At 40.4% G+C, this 27,956-nt stretch overlaps 1 protein-coding gene and 1 long non-coding RNA gene across 2 annotated transcripts; one reads left to right on the forward strand and one right to left on the reverse strand.

The window, feature by feature from the left end:
• The first annotated feature begins 559 nt into the window (after nt 1-559).
• On the forward strand, nt 560-9,190 carry LOC132885193 (uncharacterized). Its single transcript, XR_009654556.1, has 3 exons — nt 560-1,074; nt 7,595-7,729; nt 8,908-9,190. It is a non-coding gene; the product is annotated as an uncharacterized LOC132885193 (long non-coding RNA).
• Nucleotides 8,706-27,956, reverse strand: LOC132885189 (twinfilin-2). Its single transcript, XM_060919556.1, has 9 exons — nt 27,641-27,956; nt 21,217-21,395; nt 20,994-21,089; nt 19,398-19,502; nt 18,708-18,722; nt 17,989-18,114; nt 14,992-15,142; nt 12,126-12,247; nt 8,706-9,010 (listed from the first exon to the last, which is right to left on the reverse strand). The coding sequence occupies exons 1-9, from the start codon at nt 27,735-27,737 to the stop codon at nt 8,843-8,845; spliced, it is 1,059 nt and encodes a 352-aa protein (XP_060775539.1). The 5' UTR covers nt 27,738-27,956; the 3' UTR covers nt 8,706-8,842.

The following is a 27,956-nucleotide window of genomic DNA, read 5'->3' on the forward strand; positions in this document are numbered from 1 at the left end:
ATCAGCAAATTCCCATCATTTAAGACCACTCCTCGAATAATGTCCCCCACCTCTTTCCTTAGTACCTTTGTCAGTGTGACAGGATTCATAGTTTTGAGTCCTCCCTGCTCCTTAAATCTTAAGATGACCTTAAACTCAGTGTTTGTTTCCTCTCTGCCGTGTGTGCTTGTGATTCTTACCTTCCCTACGCTACTCTCTGCCCCGAACCCTCCACTGCCTCGAACCTGTTCCACCTGGCTTCCTGCCTGGCTGAATTCCATTGCCTCGCCTCCCCCCCCACTCTGGCTCCTCCGCAAGACAGATTAGCTTATCAACCGCAGCAGCGGCGTTTTTCTTTCCTTTTTTCTCCATTGAGCTATCTGTAGCTCCATCCGCATTACTTTTCCTCTTCCCCGTCGTTAGGCCAGTTTGGTGTCGCTGAATCATACGCCTCAGAAAATAAACTTTCAAAAGCCTCTCTCCCACTTCCTTGTTGAAAACAAGTTTAAACCTCGCGCTCCGCAGCCAAGCTCCACACGCTTCCGCTCCTCAGGGTTGTGTCTCCTCCTGCTCTCGGCTGGGCTTATCCACACCACGCTTCCCTCATGCAGTGTGTGATGAGAAGCGACGCCTCAACCGAGCAAAGGACTTAAAGGCGTCACGCAGTGGCGATAAAAGTCGCATTATTCTGCACCAGAACGCTTTCGAGATTCGAAATAAATTGACCGTCGATTTTTCAAAAGCTTCCCGCGGTTGTAATCGGTCCTTATTTGATCATGCCCATCACTTGAAATTTTCCGCGTTCGCAGCGCCCCCTCTCGGTCAATGGAACAGCTGCGTGACGTCATACCAGTAACCACTCGGTGCAGTTGCAATGACGGACACACCAGAAAATAGGAGCGATGCTGAGGAAATTAGCTTTGATTTTACCGATACAGAAGAAGAAAATGGCCCACAAGTAGAGATTTTGACAGCTGAATGTCCTGGTGGTATCCAGCATTACAGATTTGAACCTGAGCGCTCATCTTCAGAAGAAAATGAGGACAGTTCTGACGACGACAGAAACGAAGACGGGCGACTTGAAGACTTGTTTTGGTTGGTTTCTCTGACTAAATCACTACTTATGTGTATTTTTAAAGACCATTTTCACTTGAATTAGAATGCTGTGTGATTAATCTATGATTATGTGTAATACTGATAGCTGTAGGGGGTGAAAGTATAGCTAGAAAGATTGAATTCTAGCAACTTGACAGCTTGTGATCTCGCGAAATGCAGTGGGCCTTCTGATACAGTAGACCCCTTGATATTCCAGTTTTCATCATTTTCCTTTTATTGCGGTTGATTTTAACTTGATATTCAGTATGTTATAGGCTGGGAGTATTGAGCTTTGTATTGTATTGTTTAGTAAACGTACAATCATCAGTAATAAGTGATAATTATTAGTTAAAGGCAGCTCTGTGGCATAAATCTTTCAATTAATCTGTCATCCATTTGCTAAAATTATGTGCCACGTGTTATCAAGACAACACTTCATGTGACAAAGAAAGATATGACAAATACATAAATATATGAAAATCATTTTGTACAATTAATGATTGATACATAGAAACACAACACGTGTGTGTGGCAGCGGGGGCGTGGTCAAGCGCCGGTCTGTGACAGGAGGGCGGAGCCAGGGAAGGTGAGTGGCAGAATCATTACACCTGACGGTAATTAACCTGTGTTTTCCCAGTAACCGCGCCCTATTTAAGGAGGCAGAGGGAGAGCAGAGAAGAGCTCATCCCGGGACAAGAACACAGTGTGTGTTTCGCTATCAGATTAAAACTGGCGGTTATACTGAAGAGTCTGGCAATAAAAAGTCTATTTGCATCTGAAGCGTTGTCCTGCCGTCCTCTGTGCTCCACCCACACTTCAGAGAGCTCTACGGTGGTGCCAAAACCCAGGACAAGGTGGAGCACCAACCTCGCAGCCCCATGGAATCCTCCCCGTTCGCGGACCTGGTCCACGCCCTCGCCACGGCTCAGCAAAGCCAGCACCAGGCGCTCGTCACGCTCCGAAAGGAGCAAGAGCGGCGCTTCGAAGCCCTGGTGCTGGCCCAGCAGGAAGATCGCGAGGCGTTCCGGCATCTCGCGTTGGCGGGGTCCACCAGCGCCCCGGCCTCGGGCCCGTCTCCCCTCACCGTGACCAAGATGGGCCCGAAGGACGACCCCGAGGCGTTTCTCACATTGTTCGAGCAGGTCGCCGAAGCCTCGGGGTGGCCGATGGAGCAGCGCGCGGCGCGCCTCCTCCCCCTCCTGACGGGAGAGGTGCAGCTGGCCGCGCTATAACTCCCCGCCGGCCGGCCTACGCGGACCTTCGCCGGGCCGTCCTCCAGCGCGTGGGGCGCCGCTTCCGCGCGCTGGACGACGGCCCGGCGAAGGTCCGCGTAGGCCGGCCGGCGGGGAGTTATAGCGCGGCCAGCTGCACCTCTCCCGTCAGGAGGGGGAGGAGGCGCGCCGCTCCATCGGCCACCCCGAGGCTTCGGCGACCTGCTCGAACAATGTGAGAAACGCCTTGGGGTCGTCCTTCGGGCCCATCTTGGTCACGGTGAGGGGAGACGGGCCCGAGGCCGGGGCGCTGGTGGACCCCGCCGACGCGAGATGCCGGAACGCCTCACGATCTTCCTGCTGGGCCAGCACCAGGGCTTCGAAGCGCCGCTCTTGCTCCTTTCGGAGCGTGACGAGCGCCTGGTGCTGGCTTTGCTGAGCCGTGGCGAGGGCGTGGACCAGGTCCGCGAACGGGGAGGATTCCATGGGGCTGCGAGGTTGGTGCTCCACCTTGTCCCGGGTTTTGGCACCACCGTAGAGCTCTCTGAAGTGTGGGTGGAGCACAGAGGACGGCAGGACAACGCTTCAGATGCAAATAGACTTTTTATTGCCAGACTTTTCAGTATAACCGCCAGTTTTAATCTGATAGCAAAACACACACACTGTGTTCTTGTCCCGGGATGAGCTCTTCTCTGCTCTCCCTCTGCCTCCTTAAATAGGGCGCGGTTACTGGGAAAACACACAAAACACAGGTTAATTACCGTCAGGTGTAATGATCCTGTCACAGACCGGCGCTTGACCACGCCCCCGCTGCCACAATGTGTTTTTAAAAAAATTATTTTTTCTATCAATACCTAGCCATGACCTTGAAATCAGATCCATTGATAACAGTCACAAATAGTGTTCAGTGTTTGTTGTTACAGCCAAACACAATACACCGATTAGGCATTTTGTATCACAGAATATTAATACATCATTTCATAGTGTTTTGAGTGTTCAAAACTATCCACAAACTGAATAAATCCACAAAATCCGCAATGTAAACAACTCTGGTAAACGCACGCCATAGAGAAAACATGGGGACAGGCCAGCATCACCCAAGGGAGGTTACTGGTATGACGTCACACATAAGTTGACCTAGTTAACGGCTGGCTGCCTAAATTTGGCTGTGCGCGTCAACTTTAAATGCTTGTAGCGGGCGCATCGTGACACTGAGATCGCGGGAAACCGAGGGGCTTGAATAACCCACCAAACCCGACATTTTGACACATGATATTGCCTGATTGCTGAAATTACCGCACGACGCCTTTAAGAAAACAGGGGGCTTAAATAGGCACATTAACAAGCCTCAGGTGAAAATAATACACCAATAATGAGGCAACATGTGACCGACACCAAACAAAGACACTGAGGACCCCACATGGCCAAAAAAGGAATAGCAACCACGAAAGTCATGACACCATCCATAGAAGTCGTGAAGATAATTTTCATTTAGTATTTTGTGAAATATGCTAAAGCAAGTTCAAAAATTCAACCTTCAAAACTTAAAAAATGGGCTGTGAAACAAATAAACAAACAAACAAGTAAATACATGTATCAGCTATTAATGGTGTGATTTACATTTCAGAGTAGTGAATTCCAACTCACAAGCCCAGAGCTCAATTTGTTTCATATTGAGGTCATTCTCAGTTTTAGTTCTCATCTGAAATCTCTTTTTCCACCTAATTAAAGTTCATCATGACTGAAAAATGGATCCAACAGGCAATTGGTTACATGGTTCCACCACTTTGAGAGGTCTACCAGTGACTATGCATCCAGATTTGGAATAAACCAAGAGCGCACTGTCCAATAAACACTGAGAAGTGGGGTTTTTTTCTGCACAGAAATAATGTGGAAGAAATGGAACACTGTCATAGAACATAGTGCCATAAAAAGACTAAAACCATAAATAATAAGACCAAATAATGGCCAGCGTACACATACAGGAAGCAAATCCTCTTCTCTCCAAATTAAAACCTCTACCACATTCACACTGTGCAAAGCAGTGACTTGACTACTCAGCCAGGGCAGGAAGGCCCGCCCACAGATAGCTGATTGACAGCTTGGCCACTCAAGCAAATGAAAAAGCAATAGCGAGAAGAAATAGGGAGCAGCAAAAGAAATAAAGAAATGCATTTAGTTTCTTATTCTTTTATTTTTATTTCTGCATTTGTTTTCTTATTATTTTATTCTCTTTTTCAGCATTTATTTTCTTGTTTGTATTTATATTAATTTTCCTATTCTTTTTCAACATTTATAGAGTGCTTCGAGATCAGCGCGAACCTAGCGGCGGCCATATTGGAAGTCAAACGTCGCTGTGTCAGTGCATTGTTGTTGCTCAGCGAAGCAAAATGCCGAATACATGTGTCATTGTTGGCTGTAGTAGTCGGGGGGAAAAGGGTGGCAAAAGCTTCCACAGACACCCTAAAGTCGTGACAAACCCGGGAATTGCAGCACAGGAGAAAAGAGAGCGGAGGAGACGACAGTGGCTGGCTGCCATTAACCGATCAAATTTAGGACTTGACTGTATCCGGATTTGTTCTGATCACTTTGGCTACGTTCACACTGCAGGCTGAAGTGACTCAAATCCGATCTTTTCGCCCATATGTGACCTGTATCCGATCTTTTATTGACAATATGAACGACACAGATCCGATTTTTTCAAATCCGACCCAGGCCGTTTGGATATGTGGTGCTAATTCCGATTCCTATCCGCTCTTTTCATATGCGACTTCAGTCTGAACCGCCAGGTCGCATTCATCCGACTTACACGTCATCAACAAGCCACAAACGTCACTATTCTGCGCTGAAGTAGGCGGCGGGTCTCTCAAAAAAAAGTTACAACAACATGGCGCATAATCACGGGCGCAGATAGAGGGTGGGACGAGTCATATTTAAATTCACCTCGTTCGGTCCCCCCTACTTATAGGGAGGAAAAAACGTTTATGCCGTCTTTCTTTGCATAAGGCAAACCTCATGGAAAAATCAAAAGACTAATTACCATTCGGTTTATTGAGGTGCACAGCAGTGTATACATAGTTGCAACAACTCACATAAAACAAAACAAAGACTGATATTCGGTTGGTTGAGCTGCGCAGACTGCACAGGTTGCGAGCTCGAGCTTGGTTGCTATGGTTACTAACAACAAGTTTGACAGGCATATCGGGGTTGGGGTTGGTTTGCTGGCAGCTTTGTCCCCCCCCCCCTCCAGTTTTTTGTCCCCCCCCCCAGTTCAAAAAACGTATCTGCGCCCCTGCGCATGACATCAATGCGAGGGACGCTTCGGGCTGTGAAGGTTCTGAATCTTCTCAATGGAAGGACGCAGAGGTTAGGGAGCTGATTTCCATTTGGGGGGATGCAGCTATTCAAGCTAGATTGGATGGGTCATACCGCAACCGGGCGGTTTTACTTCCGTAAACACTGGCCATGCTCACTGCGTGTGACGTCATCGTATCCTACAATGCGCATGCGGAACACTTTTAGGTCGCTTTTCGTTCATACTGAGGATCACATACAAGTCGCATATATTTGTTAATGTGAACGACCTCACAAAAAAATCGGATTTCACAAAAAAATCGGAATTGAGCCTTAAGCCTTGCAGTGTGAACGTAGCGTTTGTGACAGGTAGGTTAAATTGTCTTGAATTTCATAGTTACTAAAATAAATGTGATACCAAACTATTATCTTTTCTATGTACTTTCAGCAATGATTAATGGATATATTTGTCACATTAGGTAGCTTATGTCTACTGCAGTGCATTGTTGCATCAAATGGCATTTAAGATCTAGGCCTAGTAATGTTTATGTACACATGCTGTTAGTACAAGTTACATACTAGGCCTACATTTTATTCACTGACTAAAATAATTGATAATTATGCGGCAACAAGCTGGGGTCAGCTTTCCATTCCTTCTCACTAACAGTGTATGGATCTACATTCCCAATGAAACGTACCTTCTCAGCATAACGCTCCCGTGCCTGCTTATCCAAACTTTCACAGTAGTGCTCCATCACTTCAGATGTCTAAATTCTTAAAAAATCCAAGCTTCTAAGCCCTCTAACGCGGAAACGAATCGGTGAATGTTTACTCTATGATGTGTACTCTATGAGCGCTCTGGAGCAAGTGACTTCCAAGATGGCCGCGCCGACCGCATGGTTACTATTTTTAGCATCATCTCGGAGCCCTCTATTTTCATATTCTTTTGCAGATTTATTCTTTTTATTGGCACTCCTGTGATTCCATATGTTCAACCAAAATTAAGTTAAATGAACAAACAGAGCAATATTGCAGTGAGATATTTGATCATTTGATTTGCTAAATTTTGAATTCTACCATGAATGATGAATAATATGGTAATATTGTAATTTGGAAAATATTTCATTGCTGCATTTTAATGAAATTTTTGGAGAAGCCTCCCAAGTAGTCTTAAAGCATTCACCAGGACCAGGGTTTGAAAACTGTGTCCAAAGTTATAGGTGTCTGGTGAAAGTTCATCTTATTATCACATCAACCATGATGACAGATCTCTCTGGAAATGTGAGGAATCATTGTTTTACAGTGAAAATATTCACAGACTGGGTGGCACAGAGGTGCAGTGGTTAGCACTGTCATCTCACAGCAAGAAAATTCTGGGTTCAAGATTTGCAGTTTACCAGGGCGTCTCTGTTACCCCTTTTCAACCAATAGGGAACAGGTTCTGTTCTTGTTCACGCACCAAATTTTGAACTGTTCAGAGCATTTCGACCAAAAATAAATTGGTTTGGAACCTGAAAAGTTGGTTCCCAACTGAAACCAAAAGATAGCTGGTTTTTCCAGTGTGAACCATGGTGACATCAGTGGGTGTGTCATTAGTTTGGAGAGGAATCAGAGTGCAGCAATGGAGAACACAATGGAAGAGGACACATCTTCAGAAAAAAATGAACCAAAAACAAACATCTGCAATAACAGAACAAAAGCTCACAGGTAATCACTGTGCTCTGCCATTTTTCTACTACTGTTTACTTCCATTGTGCAATACCCTTTGTTCATGATGTATCCTTGATTACAATGGTTCCACCCAAAACTGGTGAAAACATGGGCCAGTTCGATAGCTGGCACCAAGGTTCAAAGAATCCTGAACAGAACCAGTTCAAGAACCCATTTCCTGTTGGTCAAAAAGGAGTATGTGTGGAGTTTGTGTGAGTTTCCTTTGAGTGCACTGGTTTCCTCTCACAGTCCAACTGCCCATAGGTGTGAATTTAAGTGTGAATGGTTGTTTGTCTCTGTGTTAGCCCTGCAATAGATTGGCAACTTGCCCAGGGTGTACCCACTTCTCAGCCAAAGTCAGCTAGGATTGGTTCCAGCTTCCTGCATGACCCTGATGGATAAGCATTCTAAAAAAATGGATGGATGGCTATTCATAAACTGTGAGTCAAGTAAATAACTTGCAGGTGCTCATTCTCACACACATCCTCTTCTATTATAACAATATAAGCCCTATTAAATTAATTCACAGATCAGTATGCCTACCCCCCTGCTGTTCTCCATTTTGCAAATGACTATATTCAACATTCATAAAAATAATTTATTCTGAGTTCTTATTTTCATTAAAAACAGCTATTTGCATGACTTGTTATAACACAAAACAGTGAGAAAGATTTACATTAGTGTCACTAAAGTAAATGAATATGCAAACACAGGTTTTCAATACTAATACGGTAAAACAAATTAGTGCCAATCCAATCAGTAATAAAACACAGATCTACAATCACAGCTGGGACATCAGTGACCTATAAAGTGCTTCTTATTCATACAAAATTAACACTCTACTGATATTTCGATTACGTTCATTATGTCTTATATTAAATATAGTTAGTTTTTTTTTTCTTTTTTATCAGACATCTAGTTTTTGGGTTTGTTTACCTGACATGTTTCGACGTACGACTGTTGTCTGAAGAAACATCAGCTGATAAAAGATGCATCACCAATTAACATCCGGTGACACTCTGAGGAAGACGACAGTCGTACGTCGAAACATGTCAGGTAAACAAACCCAAAAACTAGATGTCTGATAAAAAAGAAAAAAAAAAAACTAAACACTCTACTGAGTCAAGATCTTCCATGTTTGGTAATGGTAGTGTTTAGTGCTGTGAAATAAAATCAAGAAAAAAAATTTAAATACGAACTTTCCACTCGTCCACTTTGATAACTGACTCTGTTTGAATTTGTGCATGAAACATGACTGTCTGAATGAATAAAAAGCATGAATAGACAATTTACAGATTCAGAATGAATTCCTGGGTTTCCTTTTTTCCTTTATGTGTATACAAATTTCAATAAAAGAAATATGACTTCAGAAACCCAAGCTAATAAAGTTAAAACAAAACAACCCCCCCCCCCCCCCCCCATCACGATCAATTAGAATAAAAACAGCTGGAGACCACATTTCAGCCTCTTTCATCCTGTCATGCCTTAACACAGCAAAAGCCTCAGATTCTTGGAAGGAAAAGCAGGGACCTGTTTGCCACGTTCTCTCCTCTCTAGCTGTTCACACCATTCTCTCCCACTCCTTTAATCAGCCGTTTGTGTCCTCTTTTCCCTGCAGGACCACGAGGTTTGGCAAATGCCTCCTTGTGAACATGCTGCTTAGGGTGGATTTCCTCATACAAGTACTGCTCCGTCAACTCATCCCCGCTGTCTATCTCCAACTACACACACACACACACACACACACACACACACACACACACACACACACATATTTATTGTTATTGGTTATAAATGAAGTGTATCTGTTCATTATTATAGTTTTTTTTAGATGCATAAGCATTAAAAGTTTAGCACTGGAAAAAATCTCACAAAGGAAAAAAGGCCTTGTATATTTCTATTTAGTAGAATAACTAAGTGTGCCTGTGCATAAATGTAAAGTCTCATATTAAATTAAATAGAAAATGCTTTTTGTTAAAAAAGTGAAGTTATTAAGCTATAAACAATATTTTGTGTTGTATTTTGATATCTTTGCTCTTTCCATGATGTAAAAACAAGAAGCTTGTGTTCCCTCTGATGCACTTTTCCTTTTAGGTACCAGGAAATATCATCACAACATTTGAATCAACAAAGTATTACATCACACCATCCACAAACACCCACATAAATGTACACACACACACACACACACACACACACACACACACACACACACACACAGTGTTGGGTTTACTGAAGGACAATTTAACTCTATTTTATCAGATTCATTACAGTATCAGCTATGCTATTTTAATAAAGACTTGTAATTACTTTATTATCACTAAGGACCTCTAAACACAACAGATAACAAAAAAAGTCTCCAGCTCAGTGAGGTTTTTATATATATATATATATATATATATATATATATATATATATATATATATATATATATACACACACACACACACACACACACAGTGGATATAAAAAGTGTACATACCTCGTTATAATGATAAGTTTTTATTATGTAAAAAAATGAGGCCATGATAAATAATTTCAACACTTTTCCCACCTTTAATGTGACCTATAACCTGTACAATTCAATTGAAAAACAAACAAATCTGTTCGGGGGAAAAACATAAAAAATAAAAAAACATACAATAAGCTGGTTGCATAAGTATGCACACCCTTAAACTAATACTTTGTTGAAGCACCTTTTGATTTAATTACAGCATTCAGTCTTTTGGGTTCACACCTGCCATCAATTAAAATGACTCTGATTAACCCCAAATAAAGTTCAGACATTTACTCAGTTCCATCCTCCAGCAAAAGCCAGCGTTCACAGAGAGCTTACAAAGCAGCAAAGGGATCTCATTTTTGAAAGGTATCAGTCAGGAGAAGGGTACAAAAACATTTCCACAGCATTAGATATACAATGGAGCACAGTGAAGACAGTCATCAAGAAGTGGAGAAAATATGGGACAACAGTGACATTACCGAGAACTGGACGTCCCTCCAAAATTGATGAAAAGACAAGACGAAAACTGGTCAGGGAGGCTGCCAAGAGGCCTACAGCAACACTGAAGGAGCTGCACGAATTTCTGGCAAGTACTAGTTGTGTACTACATGTGACAATCTCCCGTATTCTCCATATGTCTGGACTATGAAGTAGGGTCAAAGAAAAACATCCAGGCCCAGCTAAATTTTAGAAAAAAAATGTCAACTCTCCCAAAAGCATGTGGGAAATTTGTTATGGTCTGATGAAACCAAGGTTGAACTTTTTGGCCATAATTCCAAAAGGTATGTTTGGCACAAAAACAACACTGCACATCACCAAAAGAACACCATACCCACAGTGAAGCATGGTGGTGACAGCATCATGTTTTGGGGTTGTTTTTCTTCAGCTGAAACAGGGGCTTTAGTCAAGGCGGAGGGAATTATGAACAGTTCTAAATACCAGTCAGTTTTGGCCCAAAACCTTCAGGTGTCTGATAGAAAGCTGAAGACGAATTTCATCTTTCAGCATGGCAGTGACCCCAAAAAGTTTTGGAATGGCCCAGCCAGAGCCCAGACCTAAATCCAACTGAAAATCTGTGGGGTGACCTGAAGAGGGCTGTGCACAAGAGATGCCCTTGCAATCTGACAGATTTGGAGCACTTCTGCAAGGAAGAGTGGGCAAATATTGCCAAGTCTAGATGTGGCAGGCTGATAGACTCCGACCCAAAAAGACTAAATGCTGTAATTAAATCAAAAGGTGTTTCAACAAAGTATTAGTTTAAGGGTGTGCACACTTAAGCAAACAGCTTATTGTAGGGTTTTTAAAATTATTTTTTAAATATTTTCCCCGTAACAGATTTGTTTGTTTTTCAATTGAATTGTACAGGTTATAGGTCATATTAAAGGTGAGAAAAGATTTGAAATTATTTATCATGGTATCATTTTTTTACATCAGAAAAACCTATCATTTTAACAGGGTGTATACACTTTTTATATCTACTGTACACTGAGTAGCACAACCTACTGAAAAAGTTAATGCTGGCTAAAATAGAAAGATGTCAGTATTAGCCTTTTTCAGCAGTTTGTACTACAGTAGCTCTTCTGTGAGATTGGACCATATGGGCTAGCCTTCATGCCCCATGCAAATCAATGAGCCTTTGACACCCATGACCCTGTCGCTGGTTCACGGGTTGTCCTTCCTTGGACCACTTTTAGTAGGTACTAACCACTGCATACTGGGAACACCCTACAAGATGTGCCATTTTGGAGATGCTCAGACCCAGTCATCTAGCCATCACAATTTGGTCCTTATCAGAGTCACTCAGATCCTTAAACTTGCCCATTTTTCCTGCTTCCAACACATCGACTTTCTCTTACTGCCTAATATATGTTACCCCTTGACAAGTGCCATTATGATGAGATAATCAATGTTATTCACTTCACGTCTCAGTGGTCATAATGTTATGGCTGATCAGTGTATTTACTCTGTGAAAATGATTCCTCATACTTCCTAATTTTAAGCCCAAGCATCAGGGAAGAAAAAAAAAATCCATTGATGGGATAACCTGCTCATTCAGTACGTTCAGGTAGTCAGGTAGTATATATAGACAAACAAATGTTTGCGGACACCTGACCACCATACCCATCTGTGCTTGTTGAACATCCCATAACCACATTTAGTCTCCCTTTGCTGTCATGATAACCTCCACTCTTCTGGGAAGGCTTTACACTAGATTATGGAGTGTGACTTTGGGGATGTTTTGCTCATTCAGCCACAAGAGCATTATTGAGGTCAGACACTGATGTTGGGTGAGGAGGCTTGGGGTGCATTTGATTGTTACACAGTGGCTATTGTACCTTTTTGACCACTTTTATATAGTAGTCCTGCTCCACCTCCTCCAGCAGCCGACTCTTGCAGCTGGAATACAGCATCCTCTCCTTAACACTGCAGCGGTAGCCTGGCATCGAGTAGATGAACACTGATGTATGTCCAATAAAGAGGCGTGAAATAAAGAAGAAATAATCATTAAGCTATTCATTCATTCTTACTTAGTTTACTCATAATTAAGCGCTAATTCCCACCCACTAGCTGAGTTTCTAACTGGGAGGATGAAGCACAATACTGCATTCACATCATGTAGCAGTCTTCACAAAGATGGAAAAACCTCTAATTATTTTGACTTGAGTTCATTAACATTCCCATTTTTATAAGAATGGTAGTTGTAGTTATCTAGCATGAACATAACACCCTACCTTTCTGTTTACAAGCCAAAATTGGTCCTTGATTGATTTTTATATTCATTGCCTAGTGTTAGCATGGCACACTACCATTTTGTTTGCAAAGTAAACAAAAAATAAATAAATAAAACTCAAAGTCCTTTCCATGCCACAAGGCACATCTGGCTGCGCCAATCTCCATTTCAGTTGCCCTCGGCCTCTCACCTCTTACATAGCTAGAGTTACAGTGGGAGGCTGGTACTCTATTAACCATAAGAGTTTGGCTCCCTACTCACATCTGTATTGCAGCATCCCTTGCCAGAGAGCAGCAGGTGCCATTTTTTATGATGGTTTTTGGTATGACCTGACCATGAGTAGAACTCACAGTCTCCCAGTAAAGAGATGGACATGCTAACCACTAGGTCAATTTGTGGTCTGAAGTAAAATGCCAAATAAAAGGCCAATTTGTGGTCTTAAGCGGCTTGTTATAGTTCTTAGCTATCAGCATTTGCTTGCATTAAGTATTAGCAACTCTTCCTAAACATGAAGCAGGTGGTCCAATTTATCAGCTGTGGTTCATTGTAAACTGGAATGTAAACAATAATGTTTATTTTATGACTTTTGTTGACTTAAATGCACAGCGCGTTCATGCTGTCAGTTATTCTTATATACCTGGATTTGATCGGATAAAGCTGGCTGTCAAGAAGCTCCCACTCTCACTGGCAGAATTATCACATAGAAATTAGTATGACTGTTTTTCTTTTTTTTTCCAGTTGGAAGGTGATCATTATGCTGCCAGTCAAAGGTTCCTGAACACCTGGAGTTTCTTTAAAATGTTGTATTACAGTTTCATCACTATTACTGTCATGGACCTAAATCAATTAACCAACCAACCAACCAACCAAACTCTTTGTGGAACTTATGAACTGGTTACTCTCAGATCTTACTGAACTCTAAACAAGTGCTGTATTTAAAAAAAAAAGGTGAACTTTGAGAGTAAACATGTTAAGACTATTAAAAAGACTGATATAGATTGCTATCTGTAGTATGAACTGTAAAATACCAATGTGGAACACTGGAAAAACCTGTCAAATGTTGCTGTGGCTGAGGTGTGTATGTTTTTCCATAATATACCTTAAAATTACCTCGACTTTAACACACCATAAATGGGAAACAATGTGGAATTTTTATTATTATTTAAATCTTTCTGCATGTCAGGCTTTGATCAAGTTGTTAGAAATCTATGTGCCTGTCATGTCTGTGCCAGAATTGGCACTGAACTCCACTTCCCACAATGAAGCTACAAACATGGACACCTTGGATTACAACACCTGCACACCATGTTCCTGGTCATGTTCACAATCACCTGATTACTGATTGCACATACCTGGACTCAATCACGTCAACACACATACTGTATAAACATCCTCACTACACCAGCACTTCAGGATGGATTTGTTCAGCTCTGATTTTTCACCTTACATTCCAAGCCCTTAATCTTGTGTTTAGTATTTCTAGTTTTGACCCTAGCGTGTTTCATAGTTTCTTGAGTTTTGCCTTGTTTTTGGATACCCTGTTTGCACATCACCTGACCCATTGTTTGAGCTTTGCCTTGGGATTTGGATTGGTTTCCTATTTCCATTTATTCTTAATCAAAACACTGTGCAATTGTCACCATCTCTGCTGCCTAACAATGCCATAGCAAAATGGGTATAAGCCTAATCAATCTCATGTATTTCAGTTTCCTTTGCTACACCAAATATGTGATGAGATAAATATAAATGCATAATTAGAGTGGGAAAGACTTTAGCTTTTTCAGATTACATTAGATCTATCCATCCATTATCTGTAACCGCTTATTCTGTGCGGGGTCGCAGGCAAGCTGGACACTATCCCAGCTGACTATGGGTGAGAGGCGGGGTACACCCTGGACAAGTCACCAGATCATCACAGGGCTGACACATAGAGACAAACAACAATTCACACTCACATCTACGGTCAATTTAGAGCCACCAATTAGCCTAACCTGCATGTCTTTGGACTGTGGGGGAAACCGGAGCACCCGGAGGAAACCCATGCAGACACGGGGAGAACATACGGTACAAACTCCACACAGAAAGGCCCCTGTCAGCCACTGGGCTTGAACCCAGAACCTTCTTGCTGTGAGGCAACAATGCTAACCACTACACCACCATGCCACACCTAGATTAGAGCTAGTTTGTTAAAAATTTCTCCAAGACCAATTATCACATTTTTTTGAATGTACACTCAAACAAAACAGGACAGCTGAATATGTTTGGAGGAGAGTGTTAATTAGTTTCTTCTAAGCTATGTGAGCTAACAAATGCTATTTTCCCACCCAAGAGCAGAGCTGAATATACTCCTAATTACAGATGCCTATGGTACTTGCAAGTTCAAATCCCAATGAAGTTGTGCTGCTTGCTATCATCACAGGTATTTGAAGGAACGTGTATGAGGCAGGTAAATAAAGTACACTGATACTGACCAACACACTCTAGGTAGACTCCCTCGTGCAAGTGCTTATAGAGGAAGAAGTGATAGCGTGGTGTGTCTGTTGGGATCCTGCTGCAAAGATCATGTGTCTCTGTGGGCTGAGTGTGCACCAGCTCAATAGTCTCTTTCTCAATGTCCAGCCTCTGACATAACACACATACAAATACACAGACACAAAAAAGCATTACATGAAATGAAAATGTGATACAGCAGTGGTGGTGATATTTCACAAGGGTTTGGCGAGTGTCAATGCTGGTGTCAGTGCCTAATCTAGAACCAGGCCACATTTCACCATGGAAGTTGAACCAGTTCTTATTTATGTTAAAAAAGGTTCTCTTTCAGCATTTAAATGCTGCTGGTCTGGAAACAAGAACCGATCATTTCATTCCCATAATAATGATTATAGCAACTCTGGTTATTTACATGAGCTGCATTTTAATATGAATCTAAATTATTGATACATTCAAGTTGAATGAATCTGTGCCTTCATCATGGGAACGTGATGAAATACACTCGCAACTAACAATTTACGAGGGTACTTCAAAAAGTTCTCGGCCTCATCCAGAAACAAGGGGTGTCACTCCCATTTTGGGGCATAACTGTATACTATAAAGCCTTATACCACTGTTCACAAAAACTCAAATGAAAGAAGCAATCAGAGTAAAAAGGAGAGGAAAGCTTTGAGCTGGTGTGCTGTTACTTCAGGACAGTGCGTCCATCCACACAGCACAGGTGGCAGGGGCAGAAGCAGCCAAATATGGCTTTGAACTGTTGTCCTATGCACCTTACTCACCCAACCTGGCACCGTCTGACTTCTATCTGTTTTCCAAACTGAAATCCCACTTGCGTGGTCGCCATTTTCATAGTGATGAAAATGCTGTTGAGGAGGATGTGGAGGCTCAAGCTGTGACCTTCTTCCATGAAGGGACAGTGAAGTTTGAACATCAGTGAACCAAGTGCACTGAAGGTAAAGGAGCCGATACTGAAAAATAATGCAAGGACAATCTCTCTCCTGTGATGTTTTCTGGGTGTGGCTGAGAACTTTTTGAAGTACTCTCATAGGTAACTAATCCATAGTCAATATTGGAATGATCTTGACCCCATTTGAATACAAAGCTTACTTCTAAAACACTTCACAATTGCTGTTATGTTCCTGCCATGCATTAGGAGACTCCACAATCTGATTAAGTAATTGTACTTCACTGGTAGAGAGTTATGCACAAACAGTGAGCTTATAACAAAACACTTAACACCAGTGAATTTTCCCCAAATTAGTGCAGCATATCTCATAACAACTGTGCAGATCAGTACATTGTTCAGTATGTGAGAAGTGTAGTAGTTCCCAAACAAGGAGTCATGAACCCCACATGGAGTTGCCTGATTTATAAATAGGTTTGTGAGAGAAACTCGTAATCTCCTATTTTGTTTTATTCACTTATTATACAAATTAATTTTGAATTGCACTCTAATTGTGAAGACATATTTTATGTGCTACTATTTTGAAATGTTACTAGAGCTACGTTCACACAGTTGGCAAAAGTGGCCTAAATCCAATTTACTGATCAATCCGGTTTTTTGTTAGGTTGTTCACATTATGTTTTAAATGTGGCCAAGACAGTATCTGACATTCTAAACCGATCATGCTCCTAAACTGAGCTACATGCACAAAGGAACAGTGTATCATGCGATGCATTCAAGCTCACTGTTAAAAGGGGACATTATTCAGCCAGGGCCATTTCTTTGGTTTGCGTCCTTGGTTTCTTTAAATTTTAGTTCTACTTTCCTTTGGTACTGCAGCCAGGTTCTCTTCCAGCCATGTTCAGCCATTTCTTTTGAGATCTTGAGGAGCTGTGATACATGCCATGTAATTTTGCTTGTACAGCAACATCACCCCAAACGTTTAGGAAGTCCATTACTTCACTATCCTGTCACTGAAATCCTCCTTCACTGTTATCCTCAAACTTTATTTCTTGGTAGTGCAAAATTATGATGAATGTCGAGTTGGATTAACTCAAAAGTCACACAAATTCAGATCTGCCTGTTCAGACAGAGGTCTCATTGCCATGTATCAGATACTCATCAGATTTCAGGACTACAAATGAATGTGGCCCAACTCGGGATTGAAATCAGATTCAACGTGCTTTTGTTGTTTACACAGCCATGCAAGCAACAAACCTGTGTCACATTTGAAGAAAAAGATTGGTTTTAGGCCACTTTTGCCTGCTCTGTGAACGTAGCCTTGGTGTCGCATTCAAATAAACCAGATTTAAAATAAGACTGTATGTGCTATTTTTTCCCCCACTATCTGACATGTTGCCCTAGCACAGGAGCTCAGCAATAAAATAAACAAATTTCTTTGTCCTCAACAATATCGAATGAGTCTGACGGCGTGGAACAGAATATATGTTGTATGTGGAAGCATTTATTGAATATGGATTTATAAATGCGACTGAAAAGAATGAGGAGAAATCAGAATGGTTCGTTTGTGCCAAAGTTTTGATACACTGCAAAACACAGTAGCCAAATGTTTCTCTGTGTGCACTGAAAATGATAGTTCCCTTTGCAAACTCCTATCTGTGTGAGGCTGAGTTCAGTGCACCTGCCTGCATAAAGAAAAGAATAACACACAACAGGCTGTCATGGTATAAGAAGAAAAACACACTATGGGCCGTGCTGCTGTTGGAAAATAATCAACAGTAACCCCACCCTGTATCACACCACTCCGAAAGTCATATTTTAAAGCTGGATGTGGCAGCAGAAATGATTCAAACTTATCTTCTGAAACTTGTTAAGAAAAGCTGTGTTAAGAAATGCGAGCTCACCCTTCCCAATAAACTGCTAAGTAAGTTCATGTTTTCATATCAAATAAATGTCCATTTGGAGTCATTTGCTAAGATGTTTGGGAATCTCTGGAGTAGTGTGTGTATGAAAATAGTTATGCAGAAAGTGTGTTTGGCTGGGCATGCCATATGGTGTGTTGCAGTCTCACCAGTTGGATGTAGTTAATGTGTTTCTTTGCGAGTTGCTGGAAAGCTTGTTTAACCTCTGCCTGGAGTGGAAAGGCCAAGCCCTGTAAAGTCTGAGGCTTAGTGTCTCCACTCATCTCTGTAATTACCTGCAGTGGAAAACACACACACACTGAAGAATGCTGTGCTATATGTAGGAACTGTCCCATGTTTATGTTTATGAATGAATGCATGACTTTTTGCATTGTTTACACGCAGAGTGCACTTTATTTGCAGGAAAGAACAAGGATACCATCATAATGTAGCAGAACAATTGGAAAGCAAGTATGGCAACATCAGCAAACCCGTGCAAGCATTTCACTCAAACAAATTCAGTTGCATCAGTGACTTTGATTAAACCATGGTTTTGTATAAGGTTCATTTTTGCAAGCATTTAAACTATATTATATTATACATAATAAATGGGTTCATTTAATCTTGAATACAGCCTCCACCAATTGTGTGTAAATCTTTTTTTTTCTCACAGTGATAAGATTCTTTTTCAGCAAATCGCACATCAAACATATGTCAAAGCTGAAAAGTGACTTTTTCTTATTTAGAAGTTAATGGATTGCCCTTCAAGTCAAGTATTTAATTAAAACACAATTAACAGGTATACAGTCTCTGCCATGCATACACTGCCTTGTCTTTCACACTAGAAAGCACACAGTGAACTGAACACACACCACTAAAACCTACTCACCTGCTTAACTTTGCACTGAAATAATCAAATTAAAAACGTTACAGTTACAATTTTCTTATGGGTCCAATGTAATAAAGTCGAAAGAAATGCAGTGAACAAATACGCTGTTATTATTCTATCCACATTCACTCGATATGAATATGAACAGTCGTGCACTCTGATTGGCTACTCTACTACTAGGCTATCAGCTCATATACCGTGAGTAGAGAAAAACAAAATGGCGGCGCGTGTTGCTGAACCAACCGAGAACGAAATAAAAACTCTACTCGAAAATAAAACACCCAAAAATACAAAAAAAAGCAACAAAATATGGAATAAAAATATTGGATGGTAAGAACATATCTTTTTTAATTTTTCAAGAATTATTATTATAGCATTTTTCACAAATTGCTACTGCCATTTCGCTGGCTTGTTTACATTCTAAGTGGAAATGATTTTGTTGGACATTTTGTATAAAGTTTTTATTTATCAAATATGCAAAAAAAATGCTGTTTCTCAAAATCCAATGAATGTGGATATAATAAAACAGTTATTCCATTCAATCTTGTCGTACATGGCTTATAGCCAACTTGGCGCTATGCACCTCATCAGCTATCAGCTCATGTACGACTTGATTTCGTGGAATAATGGTTAATTATTTCAACAAGCTTCAATAATGCTTGGATTAATTAAAATCTCTGGACTTCTCACCTCTGTGGTTTTGATTCTCTGCAGCTCCTGCTCAGCGTGTGTAAGAGGAGCAGGACTGGAGCCCGATGATACATGACGAAGGTAACCCTGAAGACAAACATCTTCCTAATGGTGATGGAAACACAGACCACACTCATATCAAAGCCTTATTCAGCTCTGATACTGATAGACCAAATATCATGTGCCTACTCCAACTTTGCAGGGCTGAGGCTGGATTTTGTAAACCATTCAGGAGTTGTGCTGTGCATTAAACAAGACAAATGCAAGACAATTTTTTTTTTGTTAAGTTCAAGGTATTTCCATAACCATGTCACTCAATATGAAGGTAATTATGCATAATGTACATACAGTGGGGTCCACAAGTCTGAGACCACATTGAAAATCTGGTATCTATCTATCTATCTATCTATCTATCTATCTATCTATCTATCTATCTATCTATCTATCTATCTATCTTCATTCAAAACAGTTTTAGAAATTTCTAGGTCACTATTCAACTTAACCAAATTTATGCTAATGTAAGATGAGATTTATTTTTGTGTAATTTGTTTGGGTGAATTATCTAATTTTCCTCTTTTAATGAAAGAGTTGGTATAATTTAATTAATGGTAATTACAGCTCATACTGCATACTGTATATGTGAAGGTTGTGTTCTGTTCCTTTGTTTAGATCAGGAATTTAATATGGTACACCTTGCTTGTAAAGTTAGTTATGGTTAAGGTTGGCAGAATGATATGGTGTACAGTTAGGAGGTCATGTATCATGTTGTTGAGTTATGAGTTGTCCTAGAGCTGTGGTGGACATTAAAGTAAATCAAGTGAGTAGAAAAGCTGTCCCCGTGTTTTCTTTTCTCCCACAACCTGAAGTTAACTTTTAAAAGCAGTTTAGGAAAAGCCACGTTATATTATTGACCATATAATTGTGCTATTGACCATATTAACTGTATTGTGACAGAAAATACACTATATGGTCAAAAGTATGTGGACACCTGAGCATCACAGCCATATGTGGGGCTTCCCCAAACTGTTGTCTCAAAGTTATAAGCAGACATCGGTAGCCTATAGAATGTCTTTGTATGCGGTACCATTAATAGCTCCTTTCACAGGAACTAAGAAGCCTAAATCTGTTTCAGCATGACAATGCCCCATGCACAAAGCGAGGTCCATGAAGACATGGTTTCCCAAGGTTGGAGTGGAAGAACTTGAGTGGCCTACACACAGTCCTGAGCTCAACCCCAATGAAAACGTTTGGGATGAACTGGAATGTAGACTGCACCCCAGGACTCCTCACTGAACATCAGTGCCTGACCTCACCAAAGTTCTTGTGGCCGAATAAGCACAAATCCCAACAGCCATGCTCCAAAATCTAGTGGAAAGTCTTCCTAGAAGAGTGGAGGTTATTATAACAGTAAAGCGGGAATAAATCTGGAATCGGATGTTCAACAAGCACATGTGGGTGTGATGGTCAGGTATCCACATATAATATTTTTGGCCATCATTTGTGGCCACATCTTATTAATCATAACCACCCTGTCACCTCTGTGGCTCTGTGTTCTGTGTGCTCTGTAAAGGTAATGAAATAATGAAGAGAACATACCACCACATTGCCAAAGAGCTCATCTTTTACGTGCCCTCCACCAAATTCTTTCTTCACTGTTGCACGAGTGGCAGCATACAGCATCTTCTGTCTGGTCTAAAGTGAGGTTCACATGTAATGATAAGTACAGTGTTCAATAATGAGATAAAATCTGTCTTTGCTGAAAAGTGGTACGATATATTCACTCATGTATGTGTATTGGACATAAATGTATATTACACACTGGAGACTGGTCAGGTGACCAAGAAAGAAAGATCCACTCATATCCCTGTGCATTGTGGGAGTCAAGACGATACAAAATGTAGCAAGGCTCTTGGGGATCAAGTAGAGGAAGCAGGAAGTGGTCATAATCTTTATCCCAGGACTGAGACGGCTCACGGTACGCACCCAGAACCAACTGCTCTGAAACAGAAACATAATTTATTTTCTACTATTTTCAATATTTTGACTATTTTCTACATAGAACAATATTGAAGACATCAAAACTATGAAATAACATATGGAACGCATATGGAATTATGTAGTAGACAAAAACCGCTAAATAAAAAAAAAAGTGTCATATTTTAGATTCTTCAAAGTTGCCACCTTGATGACGCTTTTCACACTATTGGCATTACAGTATCTTAACCAGCTTCATGAGGTAGTCACCTGGAATGCTTTTCAATTAACAGGCGTGCCTTGTCAAAAGTTAATTAGTGCAATTTCTTGCCTTCTTAATGTGTTTGAGATCAAACAGTAAATAGTAAATAATAAATACAGTAAATAGCCCTATTCCACAACTGTAGTAATCCATATTATGTCAAGAATCACTCAACTAAGTAGAGAAACAACGTCCATCATTACTTTAAGACATGAAGTTTCTTTTAATTAATAAAATAAACCATTGCATTAGAAGGTGTGTCCAAACTTTAGATTGGTATCTATGTGTGCATACATACATACATACATACATACATACATACATACATACATACAGTGGTGCTTGAAAGTTTGTGAACCCTTTAGAATTTTCTATATTTCTGCATAAATATGACCTAAAACATCATCAGATTTTCACGCAAGTCCTAAAAGTAGATCAAGAGAACCCAGTTAAACAAATGAGACAAAATATTATACTTGGTTATTTATGTATTGAGGAAAATGATCCAATATTACATATCTGTGAGTGGCAAAAGTATGTGAACCTCTAGGATTAGCAGTTAATTTGAAGGTGAAATTAGAGTCAGGTGTTTTCAATCAATGGGATGACAATCAGGTGTGAGTGGGCACCCTGTTTTATTTAAAGAACAGGGTTCTATCAAAGTCTGATCTTCACAACACATGTTTGTGGAAGTGTATCATGGCACGAACATAGGAGATTTCTGAGGACCTCAGAAAAAGCGTTGTTGATGCTCATCAGGCTAGAAAAGGTTACAAAACCATCTCTAAAGAGTTTGGACTCCACCAATCCACAGTCAGACAGACTGTGTACAAATGGAAGAAATTCAAGACCATTGTTACCCTCCCCAGGAGTGGTCCACCAACAAAGATCACTCCAAGAGCAAGGCATGTAATAGTCGGCGAGGTCACAAAGGACCCCAGGGTAACTTCTAAGCAACTGAAGGCCTCTCTCACATTGGCTAATGTTACTGTTCATGAGCCTACCATCAGGAGAACACTGAACAACAATGGTGTGCATGGCAGGGTTGCAAGGAGAAAGCCACTGCTGTCCAAAAAGAACATTGCTGCTCATCTGCAGTTTGCTAAAGATCACGTGGACAAGCCAGAAGGCTATTGGAAAAATGTTTTGTGGATGGATGAGACTAAAATAGAATTTTTGGTTTAAATGAGAAGCGTGATGTTTGGAGAAAGGAAAACACTGCATTCCAGCATAAGAACCTTATCCCATCTGTGAAACATGGTGGTGGTAGTATCATGGTTTAGGCCTGTTTTGCTGCATCTGGGCCAGGACAGCTTGCCATCATTGATGGAACAATGAATTCTGAATTATACCAGCAAATTCTAAAGGAAAATGTCAGGACATCTGTCCATGAACTGAATCTCAAGAGAAGGTGGGTCATGCAGCAAGACAACGACCCTAAGCACACAAGTCGTTCTACCAAAGAATGGTTAAAGAAGAATAAAAGTTAATGTTTTGGAATGGCCAGGTCAAAGTCCTGACCTTAATCCAATTGAAATGTTGTGGAAGGACCTGAAGCGAGCAGTTCATGTGAGGAAACCCACCAACATCCCAGAGTTGAAGCTGTTCTGTACGGAGGAATGGGCTAAAATTCCTCCAAGCTGGTGTGCAGGACTGATCAACAGTTACCAGAAATGTTTAGTTGCACTTATTGCTGCACAAGGGGATCACACCAGATACTGAAAGCAAAGGTTCACATACTTTGCCACTCACAGATATGTAATATTGGATCATTTTCCTCAATAAATAAATGACGAAGTATAATATTTTTGTCTCATTTGTTTAACTGGGTTCTCTTTATCTACTTTTAGGACTTGTGTGAAAATCTGATGATGTTTTAGGTCATATTTATGCAGAAATATAGAAAATTCTAAAGGGTTCACAAACTTTCAAGCACCGCTGTACAATCATTGGCTGGATAAGAGAAAAAGAGACCTTCAAGATTTGTAAAGAGTACTTTGAAGATCTAAATTAAAATGTAAGGGGGAAAATGTTTTTGTTCTTGAAAATGTAATTAAGTTCATGTACCGGTACCACTATTCAATTTTGGAAATATTTCAAACTACTACTAAATTATACATACACCGATATAATATTTAAGTATAGTAACAGAACAATTACTCAAGTATTTTCCATCTCTGGTTTAAAGACCTCATAATGCAAAGCATCGGGAAATTACACACACTGATTGTAAGAATTTGCACTTGCACTCAAATAACCAGCGCCTAAAGGTAGACTGCCTTTCAGATTTTTCAAGTGTGGGTCATAAAAGAATTTTCCCTGACACCCAATTATTTTTGTTTAGTGGACCAAAAGCTACTGAATTTGAATCACAGACTTCCAATTTTCTGAGTTTTTTAAAAATAGAACAATTAATGATTTTAGGGCCACGTGACTCTGAATTCTACACTTTTTTTTCTTGCTTCACCATGATCCAATTCAAGATACTATGTCATGCATCACGTGGTGGGCTTTCCCTGTTCATACAAAGCATTGTGGGGTACAAATTTGAAACAGGAGAGGAAAATGGAGGATGGGAATGAAACGTGAAAGACTGACTACAGCAACGGAAAGTGAGAAGAAAAGATGTTATGTTGCGAAGGAAAGGAAACACAGGACCAAACTAACAAGAAGACAGAGTCATCTATATCCCCTGCCCTATATACCAATTATATACCAAGTTTCAAGATATTATTTGTCACATTTTTCAAGTTCTGCTGCAGGAAACCAATCTTACCTCTTTACACTGACCTTAGCAGCCCATAGCATAAGCCCACCAGACCTTTGGTCTAGGTGAGCTAAAAATTAGTATCAAAAAGCACATATACATTACCTAATCAACACATATACCAACTTTCAAGACCATACCACTCATAGTTTTCAAGTTCTGCTCCAGAAACAAAACCTATCCCTAAGACGAACCTGAGAGACTAAGTCTGAAATTGTTTCCATGGAAACATGAAAAATTAAAATTTCTCAAATTTCTTAGTATGAAAAGGCACATCTACATCACCTTGTTAACATGTATACCAAGTTTCAAATCTGTATCATGAATAGTTTTGGATATATGCTCCGGAAACGAACATTGTGCTTAGAAACTAAGTCAAAATCTATTTTTTATGTAAAAATTTGAAAATACTTTTTTTTTTCAAAAATCCAAAATAGCAAAAGGCACCAGTTCACATGTTGCTTGATATGTGTACAAAGTTTGATGACTATCTTCAGTAATTTTAAAGATATGGCCCGGAAACGAAAACATGACCAGATGGACGGACGGACGGACGGAAGGAAGGAAGGAACCTCTTTCTATATCCCCTGCCCAAACGAAGTTTGGGCAGGGGATAATAAATATTGGCGGTCAGCAAGCACCTCTGTGTTATCAGCTATTTGTTTAGCGACAGAATGATGTAACTGTCAGTGCACAATCAAGTTAAACCTGTAGATGGCAGTAATGCAACACTGGATGCCAGCTGCCGTAAAACCCAAAAGAAGAAGAAGAAGGTAACCCTGCGCATGCGCACACCAGACTTCCTCTGTCTGCTTGACTGCATGAAGTGAGCAATTTTATGCACATTATTTGCTTGGGAATCCCCTCAAATTAAATAACTTCCCAGCCACAGAATGGCCTGGGTTTTTTTTTTTGAGATATTGCAGAAATAAACATATATCACAGTGACCAAATTTCAGAGGGAACTAAATTTCACCGATTTTATGAAATTGAAAGGCCGTATAGCTTTAAGGATACTGTCAGAGAGCTGTTATAGCCTGTCAATAAGTGTTCATCATGTGCACACGTAGACAGCAGTATGACCTTGGGGGGGGGGGGGGGGGGGGGGGGGGGATTTCATGAATGTCTCTTACAGCAATTTCTATTCTAAGCCTGTACACATTCCAATTATCGGTACAGATGAATACTTTCCACCAGCCATTTACTTACTCATGAGCACATGCTGGCACCCACACATTTATGAACTTATCCACACACATCTCCTACATTAATCATTTAGAATAAGCCCACTATGTCATAAATAGTCCCACACACAAACACAAGGTGCTGAAAGAGCCTGGCATTCTTTCTGTTCTATGTCACAACTTAACAAAGACCTATATTATGGATGCCAAACAATAGTGTACTCTGTATCCCATGTTGTAGTCAATCAGACACCAGTTAAACAAATGACTCAAGAGTTCAGCGAATGCAAAACACTGTGACTGTTTTGGTTTAAATCTCCTCCTGAATCACCCTGAAACTATCTGCCACCAAATGGCAGTCCACTAAATGACACACACTGAACAAGTGACAGATAAACAAGTCCCAGACAGCAAATACCCACGAAAAAAAGCAAAAAAACCCAAACGTGCATCTGACACCAAGTGCCACATGGTCACATGGCGTGTCAAAGGGACACAGTAGAGACAGTGTGTTCCAAATCGTACTTGTTTGAAGGCAGGACAATACAGGCAAGCATATGAGTCTGATAAGACCTCTTGCATTTCAGTGCCTAGTTATCTGATCATTCTAAATAAGTTGTCTGACTATCATGGCGTCCACGCAATATGATAGTAGCCTATGATATATAATCAGTCCAGTAGATGTGCAGGACAACACTGATACCACACAACTTCTGAGATACACAGAATGACACTCAATAGAAAAGTCTGACACATGACATTTAGTCAGAAAGACATTTTATCCTCTTATACTCAACTTGATTGGCACTTCACCTACACAGATACACACATAGTGAGAAAAGGCCTCTGGTGTCAGACATTCGCATTCTTAATTCATGTAATAGGCAATATTACACTCTCTTAAAATTGTCCACATGAATCAGTGGATGAAAATACAGAGTTACCACACGTGACTCAAATAGGATGACCTCAGGCTTACGTAACTCTCTCAGAAACCAGGCCACGTAATTTGAAGATAATTTAGGATTTTACTGTATTTGGCATGTACGCACACGCTCATACATGATAAATCTGTCTTGCTATACACACACTCTTGTATGGAATAAATCAGTTTTAAATCAGGACATGTCAACCTCAAATGTCAATGATTGTGTCACCTGACCTGACCTTTCACAATCAAAATACACCGATGTATGTTTGTCTCTTGCCCCATATTACATCATCTCAGCTAAATCAAACATGTAAACAACAAATAAGCAACATTCAGTCATGACAGTAAAGGAAATAAAATTCATTGAATCAACAAATACTGCAGAATGCTGTGTTAACTCAATTACTATGGTGTTACAATTGTAAATTGTACAGTATATTAACAAATGAACATTCAGATAATTTCTCTATTTTTTCCACATCTCTCGAAAATGTGAAGTTAGTAAGGTGTTGGAATTTTTCATTTCAACCTTGTGGAGTTGTTTTGTTAAATAAGGTTATATTTCTTCAAGCCTTAATATGAAATACTGAAATGTTGATTAACTGCTGTAGACTTATTTAAGCAGCGTGTGTATGTGTGTGTGTGTGTGTGTGTGTGTGGGAATGTGCCGTATCATGCTTAGTGAAAAGCTGTAACTCAAGAATATACCATCATAGCATCAGATAGAAACTATATTATACTTACTTGTAAAAAAAAACCCTTTGTGTTAAATATACAGTAAAAGAGTATTATAGTATACATTTGGCACAGACACATATACACATATCTGAGTTATACAATATGTAGATGAACAGTTGTTTAAGCACCAGAGACCTAAATCTGCCATTGTACCATCTCACATAGGCAGGGCTGTCAACATTTTTTAAAAGATTCAGTTTGCCGAGCTCTACTAGTAAGGTTTAGTTTAAATAAAGAGTTTTGAAAAAGAAACAAAAAATTCCAAGGTTTACTTTCACCTAACTGTTCGTCTTAGTTAGAGGTTGTAGATGTAAACCCCATTCGACCTGGAGATGGTACTTAACTGTTAGGGTTATGGTAAATATTCTGAATCCACAACTCACTCACCGTCTCGGATCAGCACCTGGATGAGACGGCCAGTCCCATTCCTTGCCCTGGCCAGGAACTGCCTCAATTCATCTGTCACTACCAGAACCAGAAACATGGCAGGTCAGCACTTCTACCCGCCAAGGAGCTGTGCCTGTGTAAGTATAAAAAAAACCTATTAAGTCAAGTGAAGGCCACCTGGAAGATCTTCCCTGGAAGCAAATGTAAGAACTAGAACAAGACTTTCTCAAACTGCTCTCAAGAGACTGGTGTGAAGCAAGAGAATTTCACGTTTGCAGCATGAGAAAGCAGCATGTGTGACTGAGGGAGAGGGGTC

The sequence above is a fragment of the Neoarius graeffei genome, chromosome 4 (assembly GCF_027579695.1).
Source record: "Neoarius graeffei isolate fNeoGra1 chromosome 4, fNeoGra1.pri, whole genome shotgun sequence".
NCBI lineage: Eukaryota > Metazoa > Chordata > Actinopteri > Siluriformes > Ariidae > Neoarius > Neoarius graeffei.